This window comes from Leguminivora glycinivorella, chromosome 25 (assembly GCF_023078275.1).
Source record: "Leguminivora glycinivorella isolate SPB_JAAS2020 chromosome 25, LegGlyc_1.1, whole genome shotgun sequence".
NCBI lineage: Eukaryota > Metazoa > Arthropoda > Insecta > Lepidoptera > Tortricidae > Leguminivora > Leguminivora glycinivorella.
In genome coordinates this window covers 1,866,573-1,894,566 of record NC_062995.1, presented here as the reverse complement: position 1 = coordinate 1,894,566, position 27,994 = coordinate 1,866,573, and the positions used below count along the sequence as shown (strand labels likewise).

Below are 27,994 nucleotides of genomic sequence, written 5' to 3'. Positions count from 1 at the left end.
GCAATTGGTTTGATGCTTCTATTTGTCGATTTGTTTATTTATTTATAATTTACTGACTGAAATTAATATTTAAATCAATACGTTTTTAATTCACAATAATGGCTGCTAAAGATCACAATTTCTGTTGCGGCTGCCTCAATTCAGATCGTAAAATGATAGCAATAGAAGACTATTGGACGAAACAGTGTTTTTTGCAAATTTTACGCGAAGTTCCAGTAAGTTCATCATGTATTTTATTAAAAATGACTTAATAGAACTTCAACTGAATCACATGCTTCATTGATAGTTGATTTAAAGCAAAATTTTTAATATAATTTAAGATATTACTTCTAAACCTTTTTTACATATTCAGAATAAGTATGGTTGTACCACAGGTATTTAAATCGGAGGAGTATGTCCCAGAACGTTTGTGTTGGGAGTGTGAGGCGCTCCTGCGGCGCTTCGCAAAGTTTAAACAGCAAGTTGCACACAGTCTTAATATATTTCAGACATATAGGTTGCAGGTAAGTAATTATTCCAATTGATTCTGATACTATACCTGAATGTTAAAGTAACGAGAATGTATCTTAAATATTGTAGCTAGGGTATTTTGCTGAGAGAAACTTTTTTTATCAAACAAGCATGTAGTCCGTCTGATGGAAAACGGTCACCATAACCTATGGACACCTGCAGCTCAAGGATTGTCACATGCGCATTGCCGACCCATTAGAAACTTGTACACTCCTTTTTACTGTGTTAAGTACAGCTCGCTAAGGTTACCGCGATTGTTATTCATGAAATAAAACTATCTAAATGGATTGTATCGCATATAATGAATTTACAATTCAACCTGATGTTTCGAACACTTTACAGCATTCTTGGTCAACGGGTGACTGAGGAAAAATTACAATGTGCATAATCTACCCACATACAAGGAACTTTCGCTTACTTTGGGTCCCAAATGCTGAAAATTTCTTTTAAAAACCCGTTAATATTTCTCAGAAATTAAAATTACATATAACTTTTGTCATGGATTACACTTTTACTACTGTGCTAAAATTATTTTTTATATTACAGTACATTGATATGAAATTGCCAAATCTGAAACCGAATTTGACCATAAACAAACTTAACAACATAAATATCCCTGAACTTACTTTGGAACCAGAGATAACAGAGATAGAGGTACCAATAATAAATGATTTTGACGACATACCGCAAGAGGATATAAAAATTGAACCAGAAAATGAGACAAATCAAATAAAATCCGAAATAGAATCACATTCGGACAACGATGAGTTACTTATAAATTACATACAAAAGAAAAAAAAAGTGAAAAAGAGGAAGAAAAAGCCGGAGGAGTTTAGAGAGATAGAACTGACAGAGACGGAGATAGAGGGAGAGAGACGGGAGATGGAGTCGGGGTTTGAGTATGTGCACGCAATGTTCCGGTGCGAAAAGTGTATTATTGCGTTTCCTAACGTGGAGATGATGAAAGAACATGAAGCTGTGAAACATGAACAGGTGAGTACAAATCTGTTTCTGCAAACTAAAATAAGAATGATCAAATGTTGGGGTTGTGCACAGATGTCATATATACCATAGATCAAGCAAACGTATCTACTTAGCGTGTCAAATGTCAAATGAACTCAGTCTTTAATCGCAGCTTGCAGCTTTCGGGCGTCAATTTTTGTAAGTTGAAGTCAATCAAAACATAAAAAATGCCTCGTTACGTGATATTCAATTGCAACAACACAAAAATTATCCCCGGTCCCGGGTTCGAATCCCGGTAAGGGCATTTATTTGTGTGATGAGCACACAGATATTTATTATTATTATTATTATTTCGTTTTAGACAGGCAGCTGATGCTGGTACGTCTAAATCATAGTTCACTTTGCACGATTTCACTACTTAGATAGTTTGTCTAGTCTATTTTTAAATTGATTAACACTGATATTTGACTGATATTTGTTCCTGAGTCATGGATGTTTTCTATGTATATAAGTATTTATATATTATATATATCGTTGTCTGAGTACCCACAACACAAGCCTTCTTGAGCTTACCGTGGGCCTCAGTCAATCTGTGTAAAAATGTCATGTAATATTTATTTATTTATTTATTATGAACAATCAAGAGCCTGAGACATATTTAAAATTACAGGCAAGAAACAACTTCAGTACAAAATTTGACACGCTCGGCCCCTATACAAATAGATGAACTTGTTTCTTCTATATAAATAAAGTTCTGTGGGGTTTTGTCATTTTATCATTCCTGAAAACCGGGGAGGTATTTAATTTTCATACCTTTTTCTACTACCTAACTGTTATTCGTCATTTACACGGTCGTGCATAGATCTTTAAAACCCTACATAAAAGTCTATTCCCCAAAGCCAGCGCCCGCCGACTTTCCGCGCATGCGCGCAGTATCGAAAAAAACTAAAAACGCATTGTTTGGTTCTGTAACCATGACAACGCATTGTTATAACGATACTGCGCGCGTGCGCGGGAAGGCTTTGGGCAGCTAAGCTGATTAAAAAGAGACAAAACATAGCCCATGTCACTCTCCATCTCATCAACTATCTTCACTTAAAAAAATCACGTCTATTCGTTCTGTTTTGCCATGAAACAAACAAACAAACAGACACACACTTTCCCATTTATAATATTTAGTATGGATTATATTTCATCAGCTGATTTTCTTCACAGAACGCCGCACACCACAAATGCCCGATATGCACCTGTTCGTTCGTCTCCGAGATTTCGTACAACTACCACGCGAACAAACACAGGCGGCGTTATGAGTGTTGCGTCTGCCAAGCAAGGTGGAGGAGCAAACGGGCTGCGCAGAAACATTATACTACCACACATGGGTTAGTATAATCTATATACAGGGTGAAATAAAAAGGATCGTTCAAACTTTGCAAAGTAAGACCTATGCTATCACTATAAAAAAATCATTACTATACAACACTTCGTTTTGATATATTTGATTTTGTTTTAATATAATAGTTATTTGTTATACAAGGGGGCAAAGTTGTATTTCAACGCCGAGTGTGGAATTGAAAAACGAGCAAGTGAAAGGATTCTATAGTTGAACCACGAGCGAAGCGAGTGGTTCGAGAATAGAATCCTGAACTTGCGAGTTTTTTAACACACGAGAAGTAAAATACATTTGCACCCGAGTGTAACACAAAACTTTTCCCCTCACTATAGCGAGGAAACTACAAAGCAAAAAATGCGTTTATCACTGCTTCCAGTAGTTCCACAGCTGGTAAATCATCTTTATCACTAGATTCACCTACTTTTATCAATTTTAAAGCAGTTAATTTGACTTTATTCAAGGTCAAATTACTTTACCCACTAGTGGATAAAATGCGTTTTTACCCGCTGGTATTAAAGGACAAAACACGTGTTTCCGAGCTAGTGAAGGGAAAATATTTTTATTTCCAGAATTGAACCGAATCCAGAGAATGAGCAGATTGCAGATGCTCCAATCACTAATACAAACGGGTAAGTTTATAACTCTGATAAAGACAATAATAGTTTAAGTTGAAAATGGAGTGGGCATTTTGGGTTAATTATTGATATTGAAATTATTCAAATTAAAGAAAAATTGGAATAACCTAACCACAAAATTAAAATTTTGAAAAACCCCCGATCGCGACATAGTAGACCGATTTTCATGAAACATGGCTAAGAACACTCCCGATTAACTCAGCTTTCTGACAAAAAAAAACGAAATCTAAATCAGTTCATCCGTTCGGTAGCTACGATGCCACAGACAGACACACACACAGACAGACAGACACGTCAAACTTATAACACCCCTTCGTTTTTGCGTCGGGAGTTAAAAATAGGTACTTACCTGAAGACATGAACATACCTAGTATTTTACATACCTAGTGCGGAAAAAAAGAAAGTGCGATAAATTAAAACACGACCGAAAGGAGTATCCATTATTCCATTTTTTCACCTTATTACAATGCAATAAGGTGGAAAAGTGTATACGGATGTATATCTAGTTTAATAAAGTTTTTTCTTCGATTTTTAGATCGCCTAATATTTTTTGGCATAATGATCATTTGGCCTAATTTAAATGTCCTAATATTGTTTCGCCTAACGCCGTTAAAACCCACTTTTTTAAATAATCGATGGAATCAGGCACTTTTTTAGAAGCGATTCGGATTTGTGTGAGGTCACGGTTCTAACCTAACCTAAACCTACCTTTCTAACAGCGAATCGGTTCTGGGTAATGTCATTTTTGGGGCAAAATTTAAATTATGCCAAATGATCGTTAGGCCAAAAGAGCGTTAGGCAATTCATAATTCGGCCAAATGTGTTAGGCCAAGTGATTTTCGAACAAACGTCATTAGGAATGTAGAGGTAGTCCCAGTGTATACATCTCTTTGTAGTCAACGTACAACGTTTTACAGTCCATATGGCCATTTAAATTTTTGACATAGTTGCGTAATTAGCTCATTACCTAACAAGTGCGGTAATATAGCGCCATGGGTACTGTAAAAAAGTAATAATATTAAACATTCTAAAATGATAAATAAACCCTTATTCAAACATAACGTTTTTAGGGTTCCGTACCAAAAAGATACAAAAGGATCCCTTATGGTGCGACTCTGTCCGTCTGTCACATTATTACATTACTAAATATCTCGAGAACTACTAATGCTGTGTATTTGAAATTTGGAATAGTTCATTTGTACATAATTTTTTTGAATTTAATAATATTGATTATAGAAAATGGCCAAAATGAAAGGGGGGCAAACTGTAAATGCCAAGTTACTAGGTCAAGTGGGGTATTTAATAGTGTTGATACTAGGGATGTTACGAATATTTGCATTCGCATATGCGAAAGATTCGTATTCTTTTAAACATTTGCATTGACATTCGCATTCGCTTCAAACGATGCGAATGTTTTGCGAATGCGAATATGTGCAAGTCGCAGTTTGTTCCTCGCCCGCGCCGGCCGCTCCAATTGCTACTTGTCGACTGTCGACTCGCGCATGCGCAGATGCTCAAATTCGTACGGCGTGAAGTTCGTACTCGGCATTTTGACCAATAGTAAGCATTTTTACCTAGCGGGTTGTTGGTGATTGCTTGGTTTTTTATGAAATTCAGCGATATTCGAATTCGCATTCGCACATTCGCATTCTGAATATTCGCATTCGCGAATGTGACACATGCGACATTCGTGACATCCCTAGTTGATACTAATGAAAAACTGCAATGTAATATATTGGTTTTAGTGTAAAGTCAGAAGACTCGTTTCCTTGCGAACTCTGCGCGAAGACTTTCAAATGGAAGACTTCTCTGCGAAAACATTTGGAGACTCACCGGATAGAGGCTGGGCAGAAACGAAGGCCGTACTGCGAACCATGCAAGTAAGTCACCCTCTATATATATGTATATAGCCACACATATGTATGTATATAGCCACAGTATAATAAAGAGTACTATCATACAGTATGGCCACTCCCGCTCCCCGCTGAAAGTGCCGCCCACCCCCTCTCTGTTACTTCACAGTTACCGCCTGTCAAAAACACGAACAGTCGACCTGTCACATCTCACTCATACAAGCATGGTACGCGTTCACCTACACGAGCTTAGACTGTGTGTTAGGAACGCGCCTCTTTCAATATATTTGATCGCCAGTGTCCGAGGTGTGGTACAGTCAAGTGTAAAAATATGGGTGTACACATCTTACTCAAAAATATGTCCTATAAGCATTTTAGTCCGGTGTAATAAGAGCGTAGTACCATATTTTACAGAATGTATGAGGTTTTGTGAGATGATGGATAAACGTGAATCTTCTGTCTTGTATTAGTTTATCTGTGTTTTTCTTTTTTACCTTTTTAGATTGTATTATCTACCTAGTTGTATAAATACTGTCTGTTATCAATTTCACAGTGTATTAGTCCGCTGTAGTGCTGTGTAATTTTTTTGAATCAATAAATAAAAAAATAAATTTTTGAGTCGATTTTTTCGATACTTATTTTTGCACTTGACTGTTACTACCTTCCTTGGTGCTCTCCCATTACTTCCTCCCACATTTCGTAATACCTGTATATCTGTTCTAGGATGTCGTTCACCACTACATCTAATCTTCAGAAACACGTGAAGACCAGTTCCAAACACCAGATACAGCTGAAGCTCAGGTGCGTAACGTCTTAACCTAAGTTTTCACATTATCCGATCCGATATCGGATGTAGGAAGGATTACAAAGGCAAAAATCAAAGATGGCGGCGTAAATATATGGGATATTCGATATCGCATCGGATAATGTGAAAACGCACTTAACTTCACATTAAAATGTTGAAAAAAAAAAACCGGCCAAGTGCGAGACGGACTCGCCCACCGAGGGTTCCGTACAAACTAGGCTTGTGTCGTTCACAAACTATGAACTGTTAGGAATAAAATCCCATCAATGACCGAAATGAACTGAATCTTTCCGTGGTTCAGACCAGAATCGGTCTTTGCTCATTTAGTTCAGTATAGGATCGGCGAGCGCGAGCGGTTTGGATCGAGAACGAATGTGTGACTGCGCCGACCGAGAGCGAGAGCTACTTAGCAGAGCAACAAAAAAAGTCAAGTTTTCATATTAAACTTCGGTTACTTACAACCTTTCGGCCCGGAATGTTACTATCTGTGGACTATTTGTATAATTTTGACACTATTCGGTCCCATTCGTTCTGATCTTTCCGACCGCAGTGGTCGCTGGTCTGGCTGAACTAAATGAGCAAAAGACCTAAAAGAGCGAACTAGTTCATGGGAGCGATTGAACGAGATCGGAGCGCTCCGATCAACGAACGAAACGGCACAAGCCTAGTACAAACTTTTAATGGTCAAAATAATCTAATACTACTCATACTCATTTATTTGTAACGCCATTTTACACGTCAAGATTTGATTTAAAAAAATAATATTCATACAACAATAATACTTAGAAAATAAATAGACAGAAGATTGAAATTACAAAAAGTTAGGCAATATTCACATAAAAAATTTACAAAATTATTTTTCTAATTAGGTAATAAAAAAATTGTCATAAGTGTAGAACGGGTGCTCGACCAGCCAATTTTTTAAGCAATACTTAAAGTTCGACACACTAGGCGCTTCAACCACATATTGCGGCAATTTATTATAGACGGCAGGGTCCATCACACTATGAGCAAGAAGAAGTATTGCATAGATTTCATCGAAGGAACCGGCCCCTTACCCTTCTCTTTGTAGGGAGTAGTCACGTGCGATTTCATGACTATTGGGATAAATCGGATCAGTTTGACCCAAGGAACAATTTTGCCAAGCAGCATCGCCACAGGCAAAAGTGCAAAGTCGCTGGCCTTACTTATCCTACTGGTCATTGGTGACACGAATATGGCAAAGGGAAAATGAGCATAGTTTGAAAATTATAAGTTCTAGCTATATACTTCCAAAGACAATATTGTAGAGAATTTTATAGAGAATATACTTCTCTTAGACGTTATTGTTGTAGCTTTTACGGTTTTCATGGAAATATAAAAAAACTGAAAACAGGCATACAAAAGTGGGGAGAAGAAGGGGAAACATTGACACCTCGGCGTGTTTCTACTTCAATTTTGTCTTATAACCCTATAAGCTATATACATGCCAAGTTTCATGCTTTCTGCCAGACGGGACTAGACATTCATACTAATGCTCTGTTAACGCTCCACACTATTCAAGTATTTTCCCATTAATATGAACTATCAACGGCGTGGTCATGCGGCCCGAAAGATTAAAATGCACAAAGTGAGTCTTTTTGAGATTTAAAGCTAAGCCATTCCATGCGAACCATTGACGCCGTGGCTTGCGTGGGCGACGGTTGCGCGATGGTCGCGCGACGGTGATGCGACGCATACGAAATCAAACCTTATCGACATGGAAGTAGACGATGCGATGAGACGCGACGGCGAGTTATATAATGTCTTTGGCTAGAAGTATAGGTACTCTAATGAGCATTATTGTATTTAGCGCCATCTCTCGGCAAAATTTACTAAGTAATTTACGCGACTTGAGACTTGTGTGAACCTTTAGTTGACCTTTAGGCATGGAAAGTTACATGAAAAGTTGTCGAAACTAATAATAGATGACGCTGCATTTGAATATCTTGACTGATAACTCTAATACTAAATTGAATATAATCTAAGGTAGAGCAGAGTCTAACTGGGGAAGTACCTCCGCTTTACAAAAGACTGCGGTCAAATAGGACTAGACCTTACTCATTGTTGTGTTCCTGCCGGTGAGTAAGGCAGCCAGAGCTCAACGAGGGAGGACCTACGGAACTAATTAGGACAATAGATTGTCCTTTGAGTCGTCGGCACCCAGGCCCCTTCTAAGTACAGGTTTGTACAAGTTTCTAATGAGTCGGCAACGCACATGTGCCACTCCTTGAGTGGCAGGCGTCCATAGGTTACAGTGACCGCTTTCCATCAGGCAGACCGTATGCCTGTTTCCCACCTACGTGGTACAAAAAAAACTGTCGACGAATTCACCTTAAACATTAAAAACAAAGTCAAAATCGATTGATTCGTTCGGGAGCTATGATGCCACAGACAGACATGTCAAGCGTCAAACCTTAAATTATTATAAAACACTCCGTCGTTTTTGCGTTGGTGGTTAAAAACAAGAAACTTCCTTCAAAACTATAATAAAACACAACTTTCTATGAAAATTGGTCAAGTGCGAGTCGGATTTCGACATTTCCATACAAACAGGTCATGAGCGCCTGACGAAATGTAATGGCAACGTACACTAAGTAATTTCGTACTTAGATTTCGCGTATATTTCGGAAACGATAAGAGATAGAGCAAAATGGACTTCTGATTTTGGTTGTCGATGGCACAATTTTTTTGTTTTCGTATATATACACCTTTTTTGGACCTATGTGGGCAATATTATGGTCAGTGAAGTTCTAAACGGTCTTAAGTGCCTCTTTTTTAGTAGGAACTTAAGTCATTTTGGAAAATGATTTTTTTTTTTAACAATTTCTATAACAAACGAAACAGAAATTAATTTCTTTATACCTGTCCAACGCGATTACAACATTTTAAGACGTTTAGTAACTACTTGCAGCGGCAGTGAGTGAAATTCGTAATCTGAGTTTTTTTCTCTTAAGTCCGACTTACGCTTGACTGTAGATTTCTAATAGGTTTTCCTGTAATCTACAGGTAGAGGGCTATCTCGTGTATTTTTTTGAAAATTTTACGCTAAGTAATTTCGGAGATAAGGGGGGGGGAATGGTCAGTTTTTTGCGTATTTTCTTAAATTACTTCTAAATTACCAAAATAAAAAAAAATAAAAAAATTACACTTCAAATGCTTATAAAATGCTCTTTCATTTGATATGTAACACGATATAGTTTTAATAACTTTGATTTTTAATTTTCAATGTTACCCCCCAAAAGTGGCCCCTGTGATTAAATTTCATTTAATTAAATTACATGTCCGTCTTTGGGCCACAGGTTTACATACGTGTGCCAAATTTCAAGTAAATCGGTCCAGTACTTTTGGAGAAATCGGCTGTGACAGAGGGACAGACAGACACGCGAGTGATCCTATAAGGGTTCCGTTTTTCCTCTTTGAGGTACGGAACCCTAAAAACTGACATAGTGGACCGATTTTGATGAAAAATGCCTAAGAAACACTCCCGACTAACTCAGCTTTCAAACAAAAAAAACGAAATCTACTTAAATCTGTTAATCCGTTCGGGAGCTACGATGCCATAGACAGACAGACAGACAATCAAACACACACAGATAGACACATGAAACTTATAAAGCCTTAACTTATTTTCTTCATACTATACTGAACTGTCTCTGCATACATCAGAATAACAGTGCCCTCTTGACAATAGTCACATATTAGTGCATGGTCAGGCTTTATGCTGTAGCACAGAATATATAATAGTACAAGTACAGAAGGCCCACTGCTTTGATGTTCACGAAATGCCGCCTTTTTAAATGCCTACAAAATTCTAACAAAGAAACGAGCCGCACGTGCGCAGCGTCGGATGATAGGGTTGCCTATGGATTAAAACGAATCAATTCTCAGATAAAATGTTACACTATATATTCAAGTCTTGGGTACTTTCTAGTTATATATACAGTATTTATATATTTTTGTTTAAGCCTTCAGCATCACAAGCCTTATTGGATTTTTCCGTGGGACTTAATCAATAAGATCTGTGTAAGATTGTCCTATTTTATTCATGATGTCTATTTAACTAAGCATTATTAGCCATTCCACACGTGGACATCGTATGAACCTTAAAAAAAACTCGCGACGTAATGTAACAATAGAAAGTGCGAACGTGCGTTCTGTGAGAATGCGCGCCACCCCTGATTAGGCCGCGAACTCGCGGCCGCCAGCATGTACTTGTAGCGCGGCGATAGAATCGCGGAGTGAGCCGCCCCTGGCTGTAGTGAAGTAAAACGTAAGGTACAGCGGGACAATTTCGACTGTTGTTCCTGAGTTATGGATGTTTTCTATGTAATAAGTATTTATATATTATACAGGGTGTCCCAAGACTATGGGACATGAACGGAAAGTACTTTAAATATCGTGGATAGGGTATTTTGCTAAAAGAAGACTTTATTTTATTTTTAAAACTAAGTAAAACTGCATTCATAGATTTTTAAATAATTACATGGTTAAACCGGGAATCAAACCCGCTACACGAGAAAAAAAAAATCATTCTGTAATTTTGTCATACCGATCGATACGTTTCATCATAAGGATTATTTTTTTCTAAATAACATAGTGTCGGACATAAAAGGAAGACCATGAATTTTAACATTTTACATAGCATACTCCTTAGCCTTAAATTTTGTCCATGCAATTTTTCAAAAAAAAAAAAATCTTTAAATGCAGTTTTACTAAGTTTTAAAAATAAAATAAAGTCTTCTTTCAGCAATATATCCTATCTGTGATATTTTAGGTACTTTCCCTTCATGTCCCATATTCTTGGGACACCCTGTATATATCGTTGTCTGAGTACCCACATAACAATCCTTCTTGAGCTTACCGTGGTACAATCAATCTGTGTAACAAAGTCCCATAATATTTATTCATCTCCACAGGAAGCTGAAAGACTCTCTCCCAGAAGATTCCACGTCTCCAGAAAAGCAGAGAGCTCACATAGAAGAGATAAAGAGCTCGGTGGTAGAGTCGAAACAGCACTTCCCTTGCGAGCACTGTGGCAAGAAGTTCCAGTGGCGAGGCAACTTGCTTAGGCACCTGCATAGCCACACGGCCAGGTACAGTTATACAGTCATTTTCAGAATTTGGGAAATGAAATGAAATGAAATATTTATTTTCCAAGTAGGCATATTACAATGCGCTTATGAACGTCAAATAAAGCTACGCCGGCTCTAACCCTACGCCTCAGCCTCGAGAAGATTTCAGTCCCCCCTCAGTTGGAGGGGGGTATCCACTATGGGACCCCCCCAATTAGCGTAAGTTGTTAACAAAAATTAACTCACTGTCAGTTTTGTGACGATAATTAAGCATGAAATTTCTATTATCCATACTAATATTATAAATGGGAAAGTGTGTGTGTCTGTTTGTTTGTCCGTCTTTCACGGCAAAACGGAGCGACGAATTGTCGTGATTATTTAAGTGGAGATACTTGAAAGAACGGAGAGTGACATAGGCTACTTTTTGTCTCTTTCTAACGCGAGCGAAGCCGCGGGAAGAAGCTAGTTATATCACAGAATATATAATAGTACAAGTACAGAAGGCCCACTGCTTTGATGTTCACGACATGCCGCCTTTTTAAATGCCTACAAAATTCTTACAAAGAAACGAGCCGCACGTGCGCGGCGTCCGGCGATAGGGTTACCTATGGATTAAAACGAAATAATACTCAGATAAAATGTTATACTATTATATTCAAGTCTTGGGTACTTTCTAGGTATATCTATAGTGTTTATATATTTTTGTTTGTTCCAACATCACAAGCCTTATTGAACCTTTCCGGGGTACTTATTAATAGTAGATCTGTGTAAAAATGGCGTATGGTATTTATTTTATTCATGATATTTATTTAACTAAGCATTATTAGCCATTCCACAAGCGGACATCGCATAAGAAACTTAAAAAAAACTCGCGACGCAAAGTAACAATAGAACGTGCGAACGTGCGTTCCGTGAGAACGCGCGCCAGCCCTGATTAAGCCGCGAACTCGCGGCCGCAAGCATGTACTTGCAGCGCGGCGATAGAATCGCGGAGTGAGCCGCCCCTGGAGTGCCTCAAGGTTCAATTCTTGGTCCCTTCCTCTTTTTAGTATATATTAATGACCTACCCACTCTTGTTAAAGGCAGACATGATATAGTGTTATTTGCGGATGACACTTCTCTTATATTCAAAGTGGACAGGAAGGAAAATAGCTTCGACAGTATTAATGATGCCCTATCAACTATAGTTAACTGGTTTACGGCAAACAATCTACTTTTGAACGCCAAGAAAACCAAATGCATCAAGTTTGCGTTACCTAACGTCAAGCAGATAAATAACAGCAAAATCCAAATAAAAGGTGATACGCTGGAGTTTGAAGACCAAACTGTTTTCCTGGGAGTCACTTTAGACTCAAAACTGCAATGGCACGCACATATTGCTACTTTAGCTAACAAACTTAGTTCAGCTGCCTACGCAGTAAGGAGAATCAGACAGCTAACAAACGTAGAGACGGCCAGGCTGGTATACTTTGGTTACTTCCATAGTGTTATGTCGTATGGAATTCTGTTATGGGGTAAAGCCGCAGATATTCAGACGATATTTGTGCTGCAAAAGCGAGCTGTACGTTCCATATATGGACTGGGCGCTCGAGCTTCCCTAAGAGAGAAATTCAAAGAGGTGAACATTCTTACCGTTGCCTCTCAGTACATACTTGAGAATATTATGTATGCTAGGAAAAACATCCATGAATACAAGCTTAACAGTGATATCCATAACTATAACACTAGAAACAAACATAAACTTGCCGTGCCCTTCCACCGTCTCCGTAAGGTTAGTACGTCTTTCGTTGGGAACTGTACACGTTTTTATAACAAAATCCCCATTGATGTAGTGAACTTGCCACTCGGCAAATTTAAGTCACATGTTAAGCGCTGTTTGCTAGGTAAAGCTTACTATACGGTAAATGATTTTATAAATGATAAAAATGCCTTTAAGCCAGTAGCTTGATTATGGTAGCAGAAGTTTGTAATACAACCGTACTAGTATCCAGTAAAAATGACACAGCGTAATTTTTCTCATGTGATTGTATTGTATCATTAGTTATGTTAGTAGGACGCTTAGAGACCTTATACACCTCTAAGATTTTTGTTTTCATTATATAGCGTAGTTATATACTGACCCTTAGAGACCTTTACATCTCTAAGTCACGTTGAGCATGTAATTAGTTATGTATAGCTATACTAGGCATTGTTGCCCTCTTTAATGTCACCTACAAGCTTAATGTCGTGTTTCACTGTGTCGATTTTTCTTTTGTCAATTTGCTGTTAGCTTGAACATGTCATGCTCGCTTAAAAGTCTTTGCTTACGGTGGCGTGTTGATCGGGTCGCCACCTTCCCGAATGGAGGTTGAGGGAGGCGATGGCTGAGATACGCGTCATACTCGTGAACGGGTGCTGTTTGTGGAGACTGGTCTGTTCAAGCTTACCTGGGCCACATGTTTTGTTAGATTATTTAACTTTACTTTTGAGCGGATTGCGAGACACTACATTCGGTTCTTGTAAGAATTAAACTTAAGTAAGTAATGTCTTAAGGATGACACTAGAGACCATCACGTTGTCGTTTAATTTAGTTAATTTTAGCTTTTGGACACTTAGAGACTTTATACATCTCTGAGATTTTGATTATATTTTATTTTAAAATAGACTCCTTACTTTAATGACCTTGTTGTCGTTTGATTAAGTTAATGTTAGTTTTTTGGACACTTAGAGACCTTATACATCTCTGAGATTTTGATTATATTTTTAAACTTAATTTGTAACCTTGATTGGCCCTTATTTGTAAACTTGATTTGTTCTTTAATGATTGACAACTAGAGACTTGTACATCTCTTGAAATGTGTAATTTAGCTGTTCATTTTCTGTATTTTTTATTTTTTTTTGTATTATTTGACAAAGGTTTTTACTTTTAAATATTTTAATTTTATAAAATTTGACTCTTGGAGACGCTATACATCTCCATGGATTATTTGATTAAGTATAATATTTTTACTTGTAATATTCAGTCTTTTACAACTATTGAAGTATTATAGATTTCTTTTATCTTTGTATCTGTTTGCACTTTCTTTATGTATTGATTATAGTTAGTAATAATATAAAAATTTTACCTTCCAATAAAATTTGTATTATTTTGCCTGGTATATCCGAGGTCTTTATAGAGAGAGTACGTCGTAGACGTCGCATCGGACCGATAGATGGCGCCATCGTTCGTTGTAAGTCGCTCCGGCGTCTCACCGCCGCGATGTTGGTAGTCCCGTTTTTCCCCACCTGCAACACAAGGCCCCCCGCGCCCCGACCCGCCACCAGCCACCCTCATTGTTGAGGAGAAGTGCCGACGGTATATTAAGCCTACCAGGAAGGCATCACTCAGACCTCGGATATACCAGGCAAAATAATACAAATTTTATTGGAAGGTAAAATTTTTATATTATTTGTGCCGTTTGTATATCCGAGGTCTTTATAGAGACCTGTTTATTATCTCCTGGTGGCGAGTCAGCTGGCGCGCAAGCCTTTGGTAGCCCTATTGGCATAGCATAGAAGAATAAGTGAATCAGTTGAACCGATTTGACAGATGTATCAGTCGAAATAGCCTTCGATCCGCGAATATCTCGGTGCCAGAAACGCATAAAGAGATTTTCGTGATGACGTTTAGCTTTAGTCAGCGAATAGTTAGAGAAATGACATTATTATACATCGCAGATCAAAACCAAAAAAAAAAAAAAAAGATGTAGGCGAGGCTGACTTGAACAAGATACAAAAACCTTAGATACACTATTATTATTAACAGACACGTTATTTTATCAGGTTATAAACCCAATTTCAGACACAAAGTGTGGAAATTAACTGTAAAAGTAGTGTAACTATCTGTACTGTAGCAGGGTAACGTAATTGATACTGCTTTTGTCAACCCTTCGTAAAAATTATCTAAATCAATATTAGCTTTGATATGACTATTTAAAGTCCAACGTCTTACGTCCATATCAAACACAGAAAAAGGTCATCACTCACGTGCCCAAGGGCTATTTGTTACAATACTGGTATTTTCGATCAGACTATTTCGCGTCAAGCGAGCGCGGTTGCAAGCGAGACTCCTGAACTCTGAACTCTTTTTAGTGAGGGCATTTGAGGATACCGATCGCTCGGTAAGACTAGCCTAGAAGATGAAAAGTACGAGCGCTGTCGATTGCTACTACACTGGTATCAGTCGATTTCTTTAAGTCAGTCATTGACTCTTAGGGTAATCCATTACCTAATCCAAAACCCGATGCGACGGATTTCTACTTCGTGCAATGAAGGTCGACAGAGTAGACTGAGAGGTGGAGACGTCCGTGTCGCATCGCTGGTGGTTGCTGAACACGTCGTGGTAGCAGGTCAAGGGGTGAATTTAACACCGCCACACATGCGCGCTTTAAGAGCGTAGGCGGAGCGCAATAATGGCGGTGCACCGCACTAACGCTGGCGTTGCGCCCAGTGGGCGCTAGCGGGAACGAACGAGCGCTGATAGCGAGCGCAACACGCGCGGGACGCGAGCGGAATGCACGCGCATTCAGCGCGCTGATAGCGAAGCGGAATGCGCTTTATGTGTGGCGGAGGCTTAATACGTACCGTTGTACGGCGTAATGCAGGGCTCTCGCAGACGAAGAGGTACGATGACGGGCGAAGCAGAAGAAGGCGAGGTCACCGAAGGTCACTTACTTGGCTCCCAGGGGGTGCATACTGACCTCGTACGACAGTCTGTTGGAGTCAGCAGTTACTGTCGTAGTTACTCGTAACAGAAGAGATGTAGTCCTGCCATCGTACAGCATAACATAACATACAACTGAACTGTGCATAGCATATAGTGCTATGCGAACCTTAAGCCGGCTGCATGTCACTTCAGTCGCCAGCGCCACCGCCTGTTGAAGATTATTCTCCATCGGAAGAGCTTTACTTCGTACAATGTTCCGATTATTGAAGGTCTTATCGGGCTGCAGATGCAAGCAAAACAGGGGCGATTGGCCTACAGCTATCGGCAGCTGTACGAGGTAATGCTGGAAACTGCAGCGGTGCAACCTTCCTCTGTAGACCACGAAAGTTGTGAAATTTATGAAATCAGGTTCTACGATCGAATCAAGCACTATATTAATTGAGTATAGTCGAGCCAGATGATAACTACTGAAGTACTCCTGAGTTCCTGGCCCCTTTCGCTTTGAGCTGGAATCTGAAGTTCACTAAGGCGAAGCAGGTTTATTTTTCCCAATTTGTTTATTAGAGGCTCGGCGAATAAGTTAATCTCTCGAATGGACAGGGGGCGCCACAAGCCTCCGGGAAATCGTCGTGTACTTGGAACCCCCGCGGCCAGATTGCCGATCGGTTTTGGTGTCCGCCCGGTAAACAGACGCACGCTCAGGATGCAGGACGCTGGCTCGAATTCAGATCTGGACATTCTGAAAGGGATTTTTTTTTTTAATTCCGCAAACCTTTACGATGTCTTTGACCTACACAATGAGCGATGTACAGGAATCACAGGGTCTTCTCGCGAGGCGCCTCTCCGATTAGATAGCTCGCGAACATCGTCAGGACACCCTCGCAGCAGTGCGGCTCCTCGTCCGGTTATTGACGTCTTACCTCGTTCAACTATGGGTGTCCAAACCTCGTTAGGACGTAGCATCTTTAGAATTTATCTGTTCTCACTTCGGCGACGGAGGAGTCCTTGGTCAAAATAGAGTGTAAATACAGTCGTACTTCACGGGAACTGGAAAGAGAAGAGTGGATACCATAGTGTACGGGATGTCAGCTGATAGCGGCGCCCGGCGTCACATTGGAGGGTAGTATCAGCCTGGTCAGCAACAGAGTCTGCAACGATACCGTAGCAGACGGAGCCTGGATAGTCGTGGTCGTGGCACCATTGTAGGGGAAGACAGTGTTCGCGGTGAGCGTGACATCTTAGGCGCGACGGGCGTTATCAGCGTGGCGGCTAGCAGCACCAAGGGCCCACATCAGCAATCTTACCAGCTTGTCACTGCAGCAGACGCTGTTATGTTCGGCGGTGAGATTGAGACGGCCGTCGTCAGCTCGAAAGGCGTCTCGATGCCCTGTCGCGTCACGCAGTATCGTGCTCGGTGGCCTTCTTGAGGTCGCCGCCGTCAGCACGGGAGGCACCGGCGCCAGCGTGGCAGTCAGCTACATCGGTGAACAGCATCAACAGAGTTCGCGGCGTCGTCACGGCAAACGCGGCAGGAAAATTAGCGACGCCTTCGCGGCAGCCGCAGTATTGCGCTCGGTGGCGCGATGAAGGTCGCCGCGTCTGCAATCTTACCTCGTGCGATCGAGGCGACATCAAGGCGCCAGCATGAGCGTGTCGGCCGACGACACCGGTGGAAAACTTCAAGTAGCTTGCGGCGTTGTCACGGCAGACGCAGCAGAAGGATTGCGACGCCTGTGCAGCGGTTAACAGTATTACGCTCCGCATCACCACTGAGGCGCCAGCATAAGCGTGGCGGCCAGCAATACTGGTGGACAGCTTCGGCAGGGTCGCGTCTCGCGTCGTTGTCACGGCATATGAACGCTCTACATCACCATCGAGGCGCCAGCATAAGCGTGGCGGCCAGCGATACTGGTGGACAGCTACAGCAGGTGGACAGTCAGCAGGATCGCGGCGTTGTCACGGCAGACGAACGCTCTGCATCACCATCGAGGCGCCAGCATAAGCGTGGCGGCCAGCGATATTGGTGGACAGCTTCAGCAGGCTCGCGGCGTTGTCAAGGCAGACGCACGCTCTGCATCACCATCGAGGCGCCAGCATAAGCGTGGCGGCCAGCGATACTGGTGGACAGCTTCAGCAGGATCGTGGCGTTGTCACGGCAGACGAACGCTCTGCATCACCATCGAGGCGCCAGCATAAGCGTGGCGGCCAGCGATATTGGTGGACAGCTTCAGCAGGCTCGCGGCGTTGTCAAGGCAGACGCACGCTCTGCATCACCATCGAGGCGCCAGCATAAGCGTGGCGGCCAGCGATACTGGTGGACAGCTTCAGCAGGATCGCGGCGTTGTCACGGCAGACGAACGCTCTGCATCGTCACCATCGAGGCGCCAGCATAAGCGTGGCGGCCAGCGATACTGGTGGACAGCTTCAGCAGGATCGCGGCGTTGTCACGGCAGACGAACGCTCTGCATCACCATCGAGGCGCCAGCATAAGCGTGGCGGCCAGCGATACTGGTGGACAGCTTCAGCAGGATCGCGGCGTTGTCATGGCCGCGCTGGTAGCCTGCGTATTGACGACTGATCACTAACGGCACGGCGCTCGCGTCGGGGCAGCAGCAGACATACTTACAGCGTCGCACGCGACGCCTATGCGGCGGCCACAACGTTGTTCGGCGGCACCGCAGAGATGGCCATCGTTAACGAGGAGGCAACTTCTACGCAACCTCGGCGGCGCCGACGCGGCGGACAACACTGCCGCGGTCAGCGGCGCTATCGCAGCGCTACAGTAAGTTTCGGCGCCGACACGTGGCTTGGGGCCTCCGCACCGAATCGGAAACCGAACATATTCTTTCTAAAATAATATGAATCTGCTCACCCATTCGTCGGAGAAATTCAAACCTCCTTGGAGCGCGGTATTCCTCCACCGCGCTCGCCGCCGCCGCCGCCGCCGCAGCCCGCAGGTCGCGCAGCCCGCGGTCGCGAAGCACGTGGTCCCCGGAGCACGTGGTCCCCGGCGGAGCAACTTACCTACGTTACCGCTTATATTCTCGCGCGAAACTTTTAATACGCGGATAACACTTCCTACTTTAGTCTCGGAAATGCGAATAGTTTAAAAAGAAAACTGATTAACGGTAACGATTTTTGCAGCATGGAACTTTCTTACAAAAAAGTGGGTAGAATCATAAAGCACCGCTCGTTCATTTCTATAGTGAGAACCCCGAAAGACGAATAATGATCGCTAGCGAGGCATAATATATCTCATTATTCAAGACGAACGAGCGCAAATTAAAAGGGAAGAAAGAATTGACGGATGAAATTGAAAAATTTCATAATTCCGAAACGTTATAAGCCACTTTTTAAATAAAAACACGAATAACTCTGGTTTGACCAGAAATAACAAGGAAATAGAAACTAAAAGATTAATTTCGAGACACCATGCTGTAAAAATGTTCGAACGGAATACGCGACAACCGGTCACTTCGGCGTTCGACGAAACAATGAGGGTGGCTGGTGGCGGGTCGGGGCGCGGGGGGCCTTGTGTTGCAGGTGGGGAAAAACGGGACTACCAACATCGCGGCGGTGAGACGCCGGAGCGACTTACAACGAACGATGGCGCCATCTATCGGTCCGATGCGACGTCTACGACGTACTCTCTCTATAAAGACCTCGGATATACAAACGGCACAAATAATATGACATTTAGAGACTTTATACATCTCTAATTCTATATCAGTGTATAGCTACTTTGCTTATGATTAATATTTTTAGTTAATATTTCTATTAATTTCATTTGTTTAACTTTAATGAATACTCTGTAATGTTGACATGTAAAAGTGCCCCCGTGGCCTATTTGCATAATAAATGATTTTGTATTTTGTATTTTGTATAATTATATATCGTTGTCCGAGTACCCACAACACAAGCCTTCTTGAGCTTACCGTGGGACTCAGTCAATCTGTGTAGGAATGTCCTATAATATTTATTTATTTACTTATTATACACCGTGTACATGTTTAATTTTGCAGAGCTAACGGCGAGCTTGTGTGTACACCCTGTAACCGCACGTTCTCCTCAGTTGCCACGTACAAGCAACACATGCGGCTGTCCAGAGCTCACGTGTCAGAACAGGTATTACTCACATTTTACTTTTGAAGACTTCAGAAATTAGCGTAAGCACAGAATATATAATAGTACAAGTACAGAAGGCTCACTCCTTTGATGTTTATAAAATGCCGCCATTAAATTCTTACCTACATTAACAAACGGACCGCACGCGAGCAGCCGACATTGAATTTTACTGCGCCGCGCGAAGGTCGTCGCCACTGAATGGGCCGCGAACTCGCGGCCGCCGACATGTACTTGTAGCGTGGCGATAGTATCGCGGAGTGAGCCGCCCCTGGCGTAAATCAAAGAGACTTCCAAGTGTCTGGTAAAATTTAAGAAATGGTCGTCAGGAAATGATGATTATCAATTCCTCACAGTATAAAAGTCAGCCCTGAGAATTTGAGGAAAGTTAGTGTATCCTGTCAGGGTCGCCATGTAATAACAATATATGATGTTACTGTTGAGAATGGGCAGCTTCACGGGAATCTGGTGTATTCAAATGATAGACACGAGTAGTAGGTAAAGCGTAAAGTAATTAATCTCAATCAATCCCCATTTATTGTAAGCAGTAAAGGAGAGATGGCGCTCATATTTCCACAAGCTGCTGAACCAGCAGCACAAAGAGGTTCAGCCGCCAGACCTCCCTCCAAATCAGGGACTAGTGCCACCCATAACGCCGGAAGAAGTCCACTCAGCTCTTCGCCGCATGCAGAATCGGAAAGCTGTCGGAGCCGACGGAGTCCCCATCGAAGCCTGGAAGGCGATGGGCCCTTGTGGTGTGGGCACTTTAACTGACCTTTTTAACCGCGCACTTTTCACCAGTGAAATCCCCGACCAGTGGAGACTGAGTATTATTACACCAGTCTTCAAGGGAAAGGGATCTGTGCAAGAGTGTTGCAATAGGCTAGTTTCCTATACTTAAAATAAAATATTTTATGCGGTGCATTAAATAAAGGGCCACATAATTAGAAGAAATATATGGACAGTAGTAATGTTTAAACACATTTTTTATTTAATAAGTCAAAGAGAAAGGTATAAAGTATATGAATTGACCGTGACGTCACTCCTCAGTATTTCATAGAAATTCCATATTAGCAAATCGTTTTGACAGTTCTTAAAAAGAAGCTGATTTGACTAGTAGGAAACTAGCCTATTACCGCGGTATAAAGGTCATGTCCCACACTATGAAGCTCCTTGAGCGGATTGTGGACTCCCGGATCCGACAGGAGTGTTCTGTCTCGGAGTGCCAATATGGATTCCGACCAGGACTAGGGACCATGGACCCTATTTTTGCCCTAAGGATCGTCATGGAGAAATACAGAAGAAAGAAAACGCCTCTCCATTTCCTCTTTCTGGATATGGAGAAGGCCTTCGACTGTGTTCCCCGAGAGATGATCTGGTGGGCAATGAGGGCCAAAGGGGTTCCCGAGATCTATGTTGGCATGATCCGTGACATGTACCGTGATTCCAAATCAATGGTTAGAACTGCTGTTGGTGACACCAAGCCCTTCCCTATCTCAGTCGGAGTCCACCAAGGCTCGGTTCTCAGTCCCTTCTTGTTCAGTGCGATATTAGATGAAGTTTCAAACAGCATCAGAAATACACATGAACAACCCCGTGGCTTCTCATGTATGCTGACGATATCGCACTGGCAGATGCGGACAGAGGGAGACTGGTGCGACGTGCGACTACGTGGAAGGAGTCGCTTGAGAACGGCGGTCTCAAACTAAATGTGGCGAAGACGGAGTACATGGCCTGCAATATTAAGGACCCCGCGCCAGTACGCATAGGCGATAAAGTGGTCGACTGTACTGACCAATTTAAGTACCTGGGATCCGTACTTCATGCGTCCGGGGACATCGACAACGACATCAAGACTCGCATAACGGCTGCGTGGGCAAAGTGGCGTGAGGTGACTGGTGTCATTTGCGACCCAAAAATGCCGGTTAAACTGAAGGGACAGGTCTATAAATCCATCATTAGACCTGTCCTCCTATATGGAAGCGAAGCGTGGCCTGTGCTTGAGCGGCACAAGCAGTTGCTGCGCGTCACGGAGATGAACATGCTCCGTTGGATGTGTGGAGTTTCGCGGAGAGACCGCGTGAGAAACTCCCGCATTCGCGGCAGTCTTCATGTCCGTGACATAGCAGACAAGCTCCAAGAAAGCCGCCTACGATGGTACGGCCATGTCTTACGTAAACCGGCAAGTTACATAGGGAACAAATGTCTTGCCATGGCACCTCCGCCTGGCCCCGGACGAAGGGGAGCACCCAAGAAATGTTGGCTTGATGTCGTTGGGGTTGATATGCGTGTTAATGGTCTCACTAAAAGGGATGCAGAAGACCGTGCGAAGTGGAGGAGAAAAAGCCGGAAAGCGGACCCCGGGCTCCGAAGCGCCCGCGCTGAGGATGCAACCGGGAAACCGTCAAGATGAGAGAGAGAATCCCCATTTATTGTATAAAGGTGTGCCTATATATACATGTTTGGGTTGTCGCTGACCAAGCAATATGCGTTATGTCGCAGTAAACCATTGTGTTACTGCTAAACACGGAAAGTGGCGAATATGCCATTACAGTGTTTAAAAAAAATTGTAGCAAAAAATGGTCGTCGGGCCGAATTAGGTGATATGCGGACATTGCAGACGTTAGACGTTGATACGAACTCTACATTATCCCAAAGTTTAATCCTTGAGAAAATGAGGAAGGGCTGGCGGCATTGACCCCGTAGCCGAATGGCACAAACGCTCACGAAACGCTCGTAGATATCTATCTCTATCGCTCTTGCGTATTGGCGCGACAGAGCCAGACTACCTTTCGCGGCGTTTCGTTTTCGTTTCGCGTCGCAGAAATGCCATTCGCATTCGGCCTGGTCTCTTAGTCTAAGTGCGTTTTCAGATTATCCGATCCGATATCGAATATCGGAAGGATTCCAAAGGCAAAAATCAAAGATGGCGGCTTCAAAGTATCGGATATAGAATAGAATAGAATTCATTTATTTAACGTCACAACATAGTACACACAAAAAGAAGAAGGCATGCAAACAAAACATACAATGAACGCTAAATAGGACCCTCGCTCAGCATGATGCCACGGCAACCCGCAGCGCTGGTTTTCTGTGAGGACCTGACTACATCTAGGTTTAGTGGCGGCACGTACGCCAACGACACAAAACAATTATATAAAAAAACCGGCCAAGAGCGTGTCGGACCACGCTCAGTGTAGGGTTCCGTAGTTTTCCGTATTTTTCTCAAAAACTACTGAACCTATCAAGTTCAAAACAATTTTCCTAGAAAGTCTTTATAAAGTTCTACTTTTGTGATTTTTTTCATATTTTTTAAACTTATGGTTCAAAAGTTAGAGGGGGGGGGGGGGGGGGGGGGGACGCACTTTTTTTTCCTTTAGGAGCGATTATTTCCGAAAATATTAATATTATCAAAAAACGATCTTAGTAAACCCTTATTCATTTTTAAATAGCTATCCAACAATATATCACACGTTGGGGTTGGAATGAAAAAAAATATCAGCCCCCACTTTACATGTAGGGGGGGTACCCTAATAAAACATTTTTTTCCATTTTTTATTTTTGCACTTTGTTGGCGTGATTGATATACATATTGGTACCAAATTTCAGCTTTCTAGTGCTAACGGTTACTGAGATTATCCGCGGACGGACGGACGGACGGACGGACAGACAGACATGGCGAAACTATAAGGGTTCCTAGTTGACTACGGAACCCTAAAAAACAAAGAAGAAATAAAATAAACAAAAAAATCAATTATAAAAAAAAACACACAATAGCCATTATCGGTCCTACATCCGATATTGGATCGTATAACGTGAAAACGCACTTAAGGTGCCATGGCTAACTATTCCGAATAATCTAATAATACTAATGCATCATTTAACAAACCCTTTTTTAGCGAATAAATATAGTAAGAGTGTAGTAGTCGCCTGTGTGGTGACGGGTTAAGAATTTCACCACCCCCTTTCTTCCCGTGGGTGTCGTAGAAGTCGACTGTGGGATATGGGTTAAATTGTGCCGTAGGCGAGAGGCTGGCAACCTGTCAATGCAATGTCACAGTTTCGTTTTCTTTCAACCCCTTATTTGCCAAGAGTGGCACTGAAGCTTTAGTAGTTTCATGTGCTCTTCCTACCCCTTTACGGGATACAGGCGTGATTGTATGTATGTTGTATGTGTAAATATAGTAATACTAATTCCAGGATTTTCCCCACGCGTGCGACGAATGCGGACGGCGGTTCGCGAATAAGACTCGCCTGCAGGACCACATCGACTGGGACCACAGAAGACACTTCGCTCACCATTGCACACAGTGCCAGAAGGTATAAAGTTTAACTGTAAAACTCCCGTGACATATTTTAAAGGGGTTACTCACCGGGGGGTGGGGGATTAGTCAATATTGTAACGTTCAACATGTTTCGCTCTTTTTCCGAGGAGCTTTTTCAAGAGTAGCGACCCCGCCTCTACACCGACCCGACTTAATAGTTAATACATGAGTAACCCGCTTAAAATATTTTTTCCCCTCACTAGCTCGGAAACACGTGTTTTGTCCTTTAATACCAGTGGGTAAAAACGCATTTTATCCACTAGTGGGTAAAATAATTTGACCTTGAATAAATAAAAATAAATAAATAATAAAAATCATTTATTTCGGACCACAAAATCCATACAAGGTTAATACTTACACCTAATAAAGCCAAATTAACTGCTTTAAAATTGATAAAAATAAGCGCGTTACAAAACACGGAGAAACTAAAAAGCCAAAAATAATAAACCTTTCAATTCAGATTTCTTATCGTATTGCAATAAGCTAAACATCCAAATTATAAACAAATCAATTATTTTTGTAGTCGGTACCAGACCTGTTCGTCGCCTTGCTATTGCCTGTTTGCCCCACCCAACCATACACAGGCTGGTACCGACTCCAAAAATAATTGATTTGTTTATAATTTGGATGTTTAGCTTATTGCAATACGATAAGAAATCTGAATTGAAAGGTTTATTATTTTTGGCTTTTTAGTTTCTCCGTGTTTTGTAACGCGCTTATTTTTGAAGGCGGTTTTATTTTTTGTTAAAAAGTTTATTTATTTGTTGATTTTTAGTGGTTCCTAGTGATATTATATGTATCAGTCCGAATACATGTACAGTAGTGAAAGAATTATCCTTTAACTCCTAACCATTGAGGAGTTGACCTTCCATCATCAGCTCAGCCACATAAAATTATTACCATCAGACGTAAATACTGGTGTACCTTTGAAAAATAGACTAAAAACATTACATGTGCCTATAACATTTGAAAAGTTCCCTCGATTTCTCCAGGATCCCATCATCAGACCCTGACTTGGTGCCAATGGGACCATCTCGGGGTTATACCGGTTCTATCAAAAAAAAAATTTTGAAAATCGGTCCACGATTCTCGGAGATATCGAGTAACATACATACAAAAAAAAAAAAAAAAAAAAAAAAAACATTCAGTCGAATTGAGAACCTCCTCCTTTTTTGAAGTCGGTTTAAAAGTAGGTGAATCAAGTAATAAAGATGATTTACCATCTGTGGCACTACTGGAAGCAGTGATAAACGCATTTTTTGCGTTGTAGTTTCCTCGCTACAGTGAGGGGAAAAGTTTTGTGTTACACTCGGGTGCAAATGTATTTTACTTCTCGTGTTTTAAAAAACTCGCAAGTTCAGGATTCTATTCTCGAACCACTCGCTTCGCAGTTGGTTCAACTATATAATCCTTTCACTTGTTCGTTTTTCAATTCCACACTCGGCGTTAAAATACAACTTTGCCCCCTTGTATAACAAATAACTATTAAATAGGTATAAAGTTGGCTCCATAACTTAATCATCATCATCCTCCTTGCGTTATCCCGGCATTTGCCACAGCTCATGGGAGCCTGGGGTCCGGTTCGGCTCCATAACCTAATATAACCCCAAAATTTAAAATTTGATAAAACCCCCGACATGGTAGATAGTTTTTAGAAACGTCTCGGAGAGCAGTAGATGAATTTTGAAAGAAAGGTATAGTCGGCGATAAAAGCTTGTGCCAAAAATTAAATTTATGAAAAAAACTTATTATTGAGTTTGTCCTTTTCGCATCAGCAGTATCACGTGATCTGCCTACCCCTGTTGTGAATACGGACGTGAGTTAATTGTCAACTGTATTTTTTTTTTAATATTTGTGACACCTTACACAGATCAACTTAGCCCCAAACTAAGCAAAGCTTGTACTATGGGTGCTAAGCGACGATATACATACTTAAATAAATAAATACATACTTATATACATAGAAAACATCCATGACTCAGGAACAAATATCTGTGCTCATCGCAGAAATAAATGCCCTTACCGGGATTCGAACCCAGGACCGCGGCTTAGCAGGCAGGGTCACTACCAACTGAGCCAGACCAGTCGTCATAATTTGACTATTGTCTGCAGGTATTCAAAAGCCACACGTCGCTGTATTTGCACAAGCAGGTGGTTCATAAGAAGGAACACACGGAGCATCTTTGTGACCATTGTGGAAAACCATTCCCGGTAAGTAACAAGATATTATTAAACTATCTACTTTCTGGGCAATTACTCATACCAAAGAGGATCGAGTATTATAGAGAGTTACTGTCGAAGTAAAATGTGTAATCACAGTGCATAGACTGCCATCTCTTGACACAGGCTTATAACTTTTGAACCTCAGTTTTGACAATTTGGCCTATATTGCTAGCTTGATATGTGTTAAAATGTCAAATATTAGTATTAGCGCCATCTAGCTGAGCGTACCCCGGTGTAATGCCATCTAGGCCACCGTACCTTTTTCTCTATGGTACTGAGGTACGTTTTTTTCTTAGACTTTATCTGTCTATACGGAGTTATATTATATGTCTTTGCTCATACTCATACTCATTTATTTATCATATTGTTACATAACACGTCAAAATTTAGTTACATGATTATTACATGGTGTATTAAAATTAATATACTAGTAGTAATTAGTAGTAATTATAGTTAAAAATGTCAAAATATTAATACTGTAATTAAGATTGGGGGACAATTTTCAACTGGTCTATTTTTGAAGGGAAACTTCTAACGCGACTTCCAATTTTCATTTCCTATAACATCCATTTATATATTTCAGAACCACGCAAAACTCCGGAGTCATATAATAGCGCTCCACACATCCGAGTCTCCATACAAATGTACTTCTTGCGCCGCTCGCTTCAGCTGGCATTCCTGTCTGTCGCGCCACGTACGCAGAGTACACAAGCGCAAGTAATGGAACGTACCCAAACTACGTGACGCGTTTATGGAGGAAGGGGGGCGTCAAAATACTACGCTTGGTCACAGGGGGTGAGAAGGGGTCTAATTTCTTGTCACGTAACCTGTGGAATATTGGCCCAGCCGTAGCCTGATGATGATTTTTTTATGGGATAGGAGGCAAACGAGCAGACAGGTCGCCTGATGGTAAGCGATCACCGCCGCCCATGGACACCCGAAACACCAGAGGTGTTGGAGGTGCGTTGCCGGCCTTTAAGATGGGTGTACGCTCTTTTCTTGAAGATTTGAAGGTCGTATCGGTCCGGAAATACCGCAGGCGATGAAAATCATTGTTTAAAAGCCGGAAAAAAAGATGACAAACACGCGTCATTAAAATCAAAAATTAAATTTGATATAGACACACGAATATTTATTAACAACTTTCTGTTGTGCTTGTGCAAGTCATGCAAGTGAGTGACGTCAGTAACAGTAACAGTACAAATAATGTACTATCAGTAGCAAAATTGCATGGAGAAATTATGAATGAATTGATTGATAAATTCGCCATGCACTAGACCCTACTCATAGTGTTGTGTTACTGTCGGTGAGTAAGGCTGCCAGAGCTCAACGAGGGTGCGGTGTGCTGATGACAGGAGAACTTACCGAACTAACTTGTTCCGTCTATTGTC

At 41.6% G+C, this 27,994-nt stretch overlaps 1 protein-coding gene across 2 annotated transcripts; it reads left to right on the top strand.

Annotated features, from left to right (window-relative positions):
• The first annotated feature begins 43 nt into the window (after window positions 1-43).
• LOC125239471 (zinc finger protein 91-like) lies at window positions 44-27,943 on the top strand. 2 transcript variants are annotated; one of them, XM_048147082.1, is made up of 12 exons: window positions 44-215; window positions 375-503; window positions 1,057-1,503; window positions 2,689-2,852; window positions 3,433-3,492; window positions 5,244-5,378; window positions 6,075-6,152; window positions 11,094-11,270; window positions 19,956-20,058; window positions 24,256-24,375; window positions 26,493-26,591; window positions 27,187-27,943. In XM_048147082.1, exons 1-12 carry the CDS (start codon window positions 99-101, stop codon window positions 27,322-27,324), a joined length of 1,767 nt encoding a protein of 588 aa, XP_048003039.1. In that variant the 5' UTR covers window positions 44-98; the 3' UTR covers window positions 27,325-27,943. The 2 variants fall into 2 exon arrangements, with proteins under 2 accessions (XP_048003039.1, XP_048003040.1); XM_048147083.1 differs by lacking the exon at window positions 24,256-24,375.
• The last annotated feature ends 51 nt before the right edge of the window (window positions 27,944-27,994 follow it).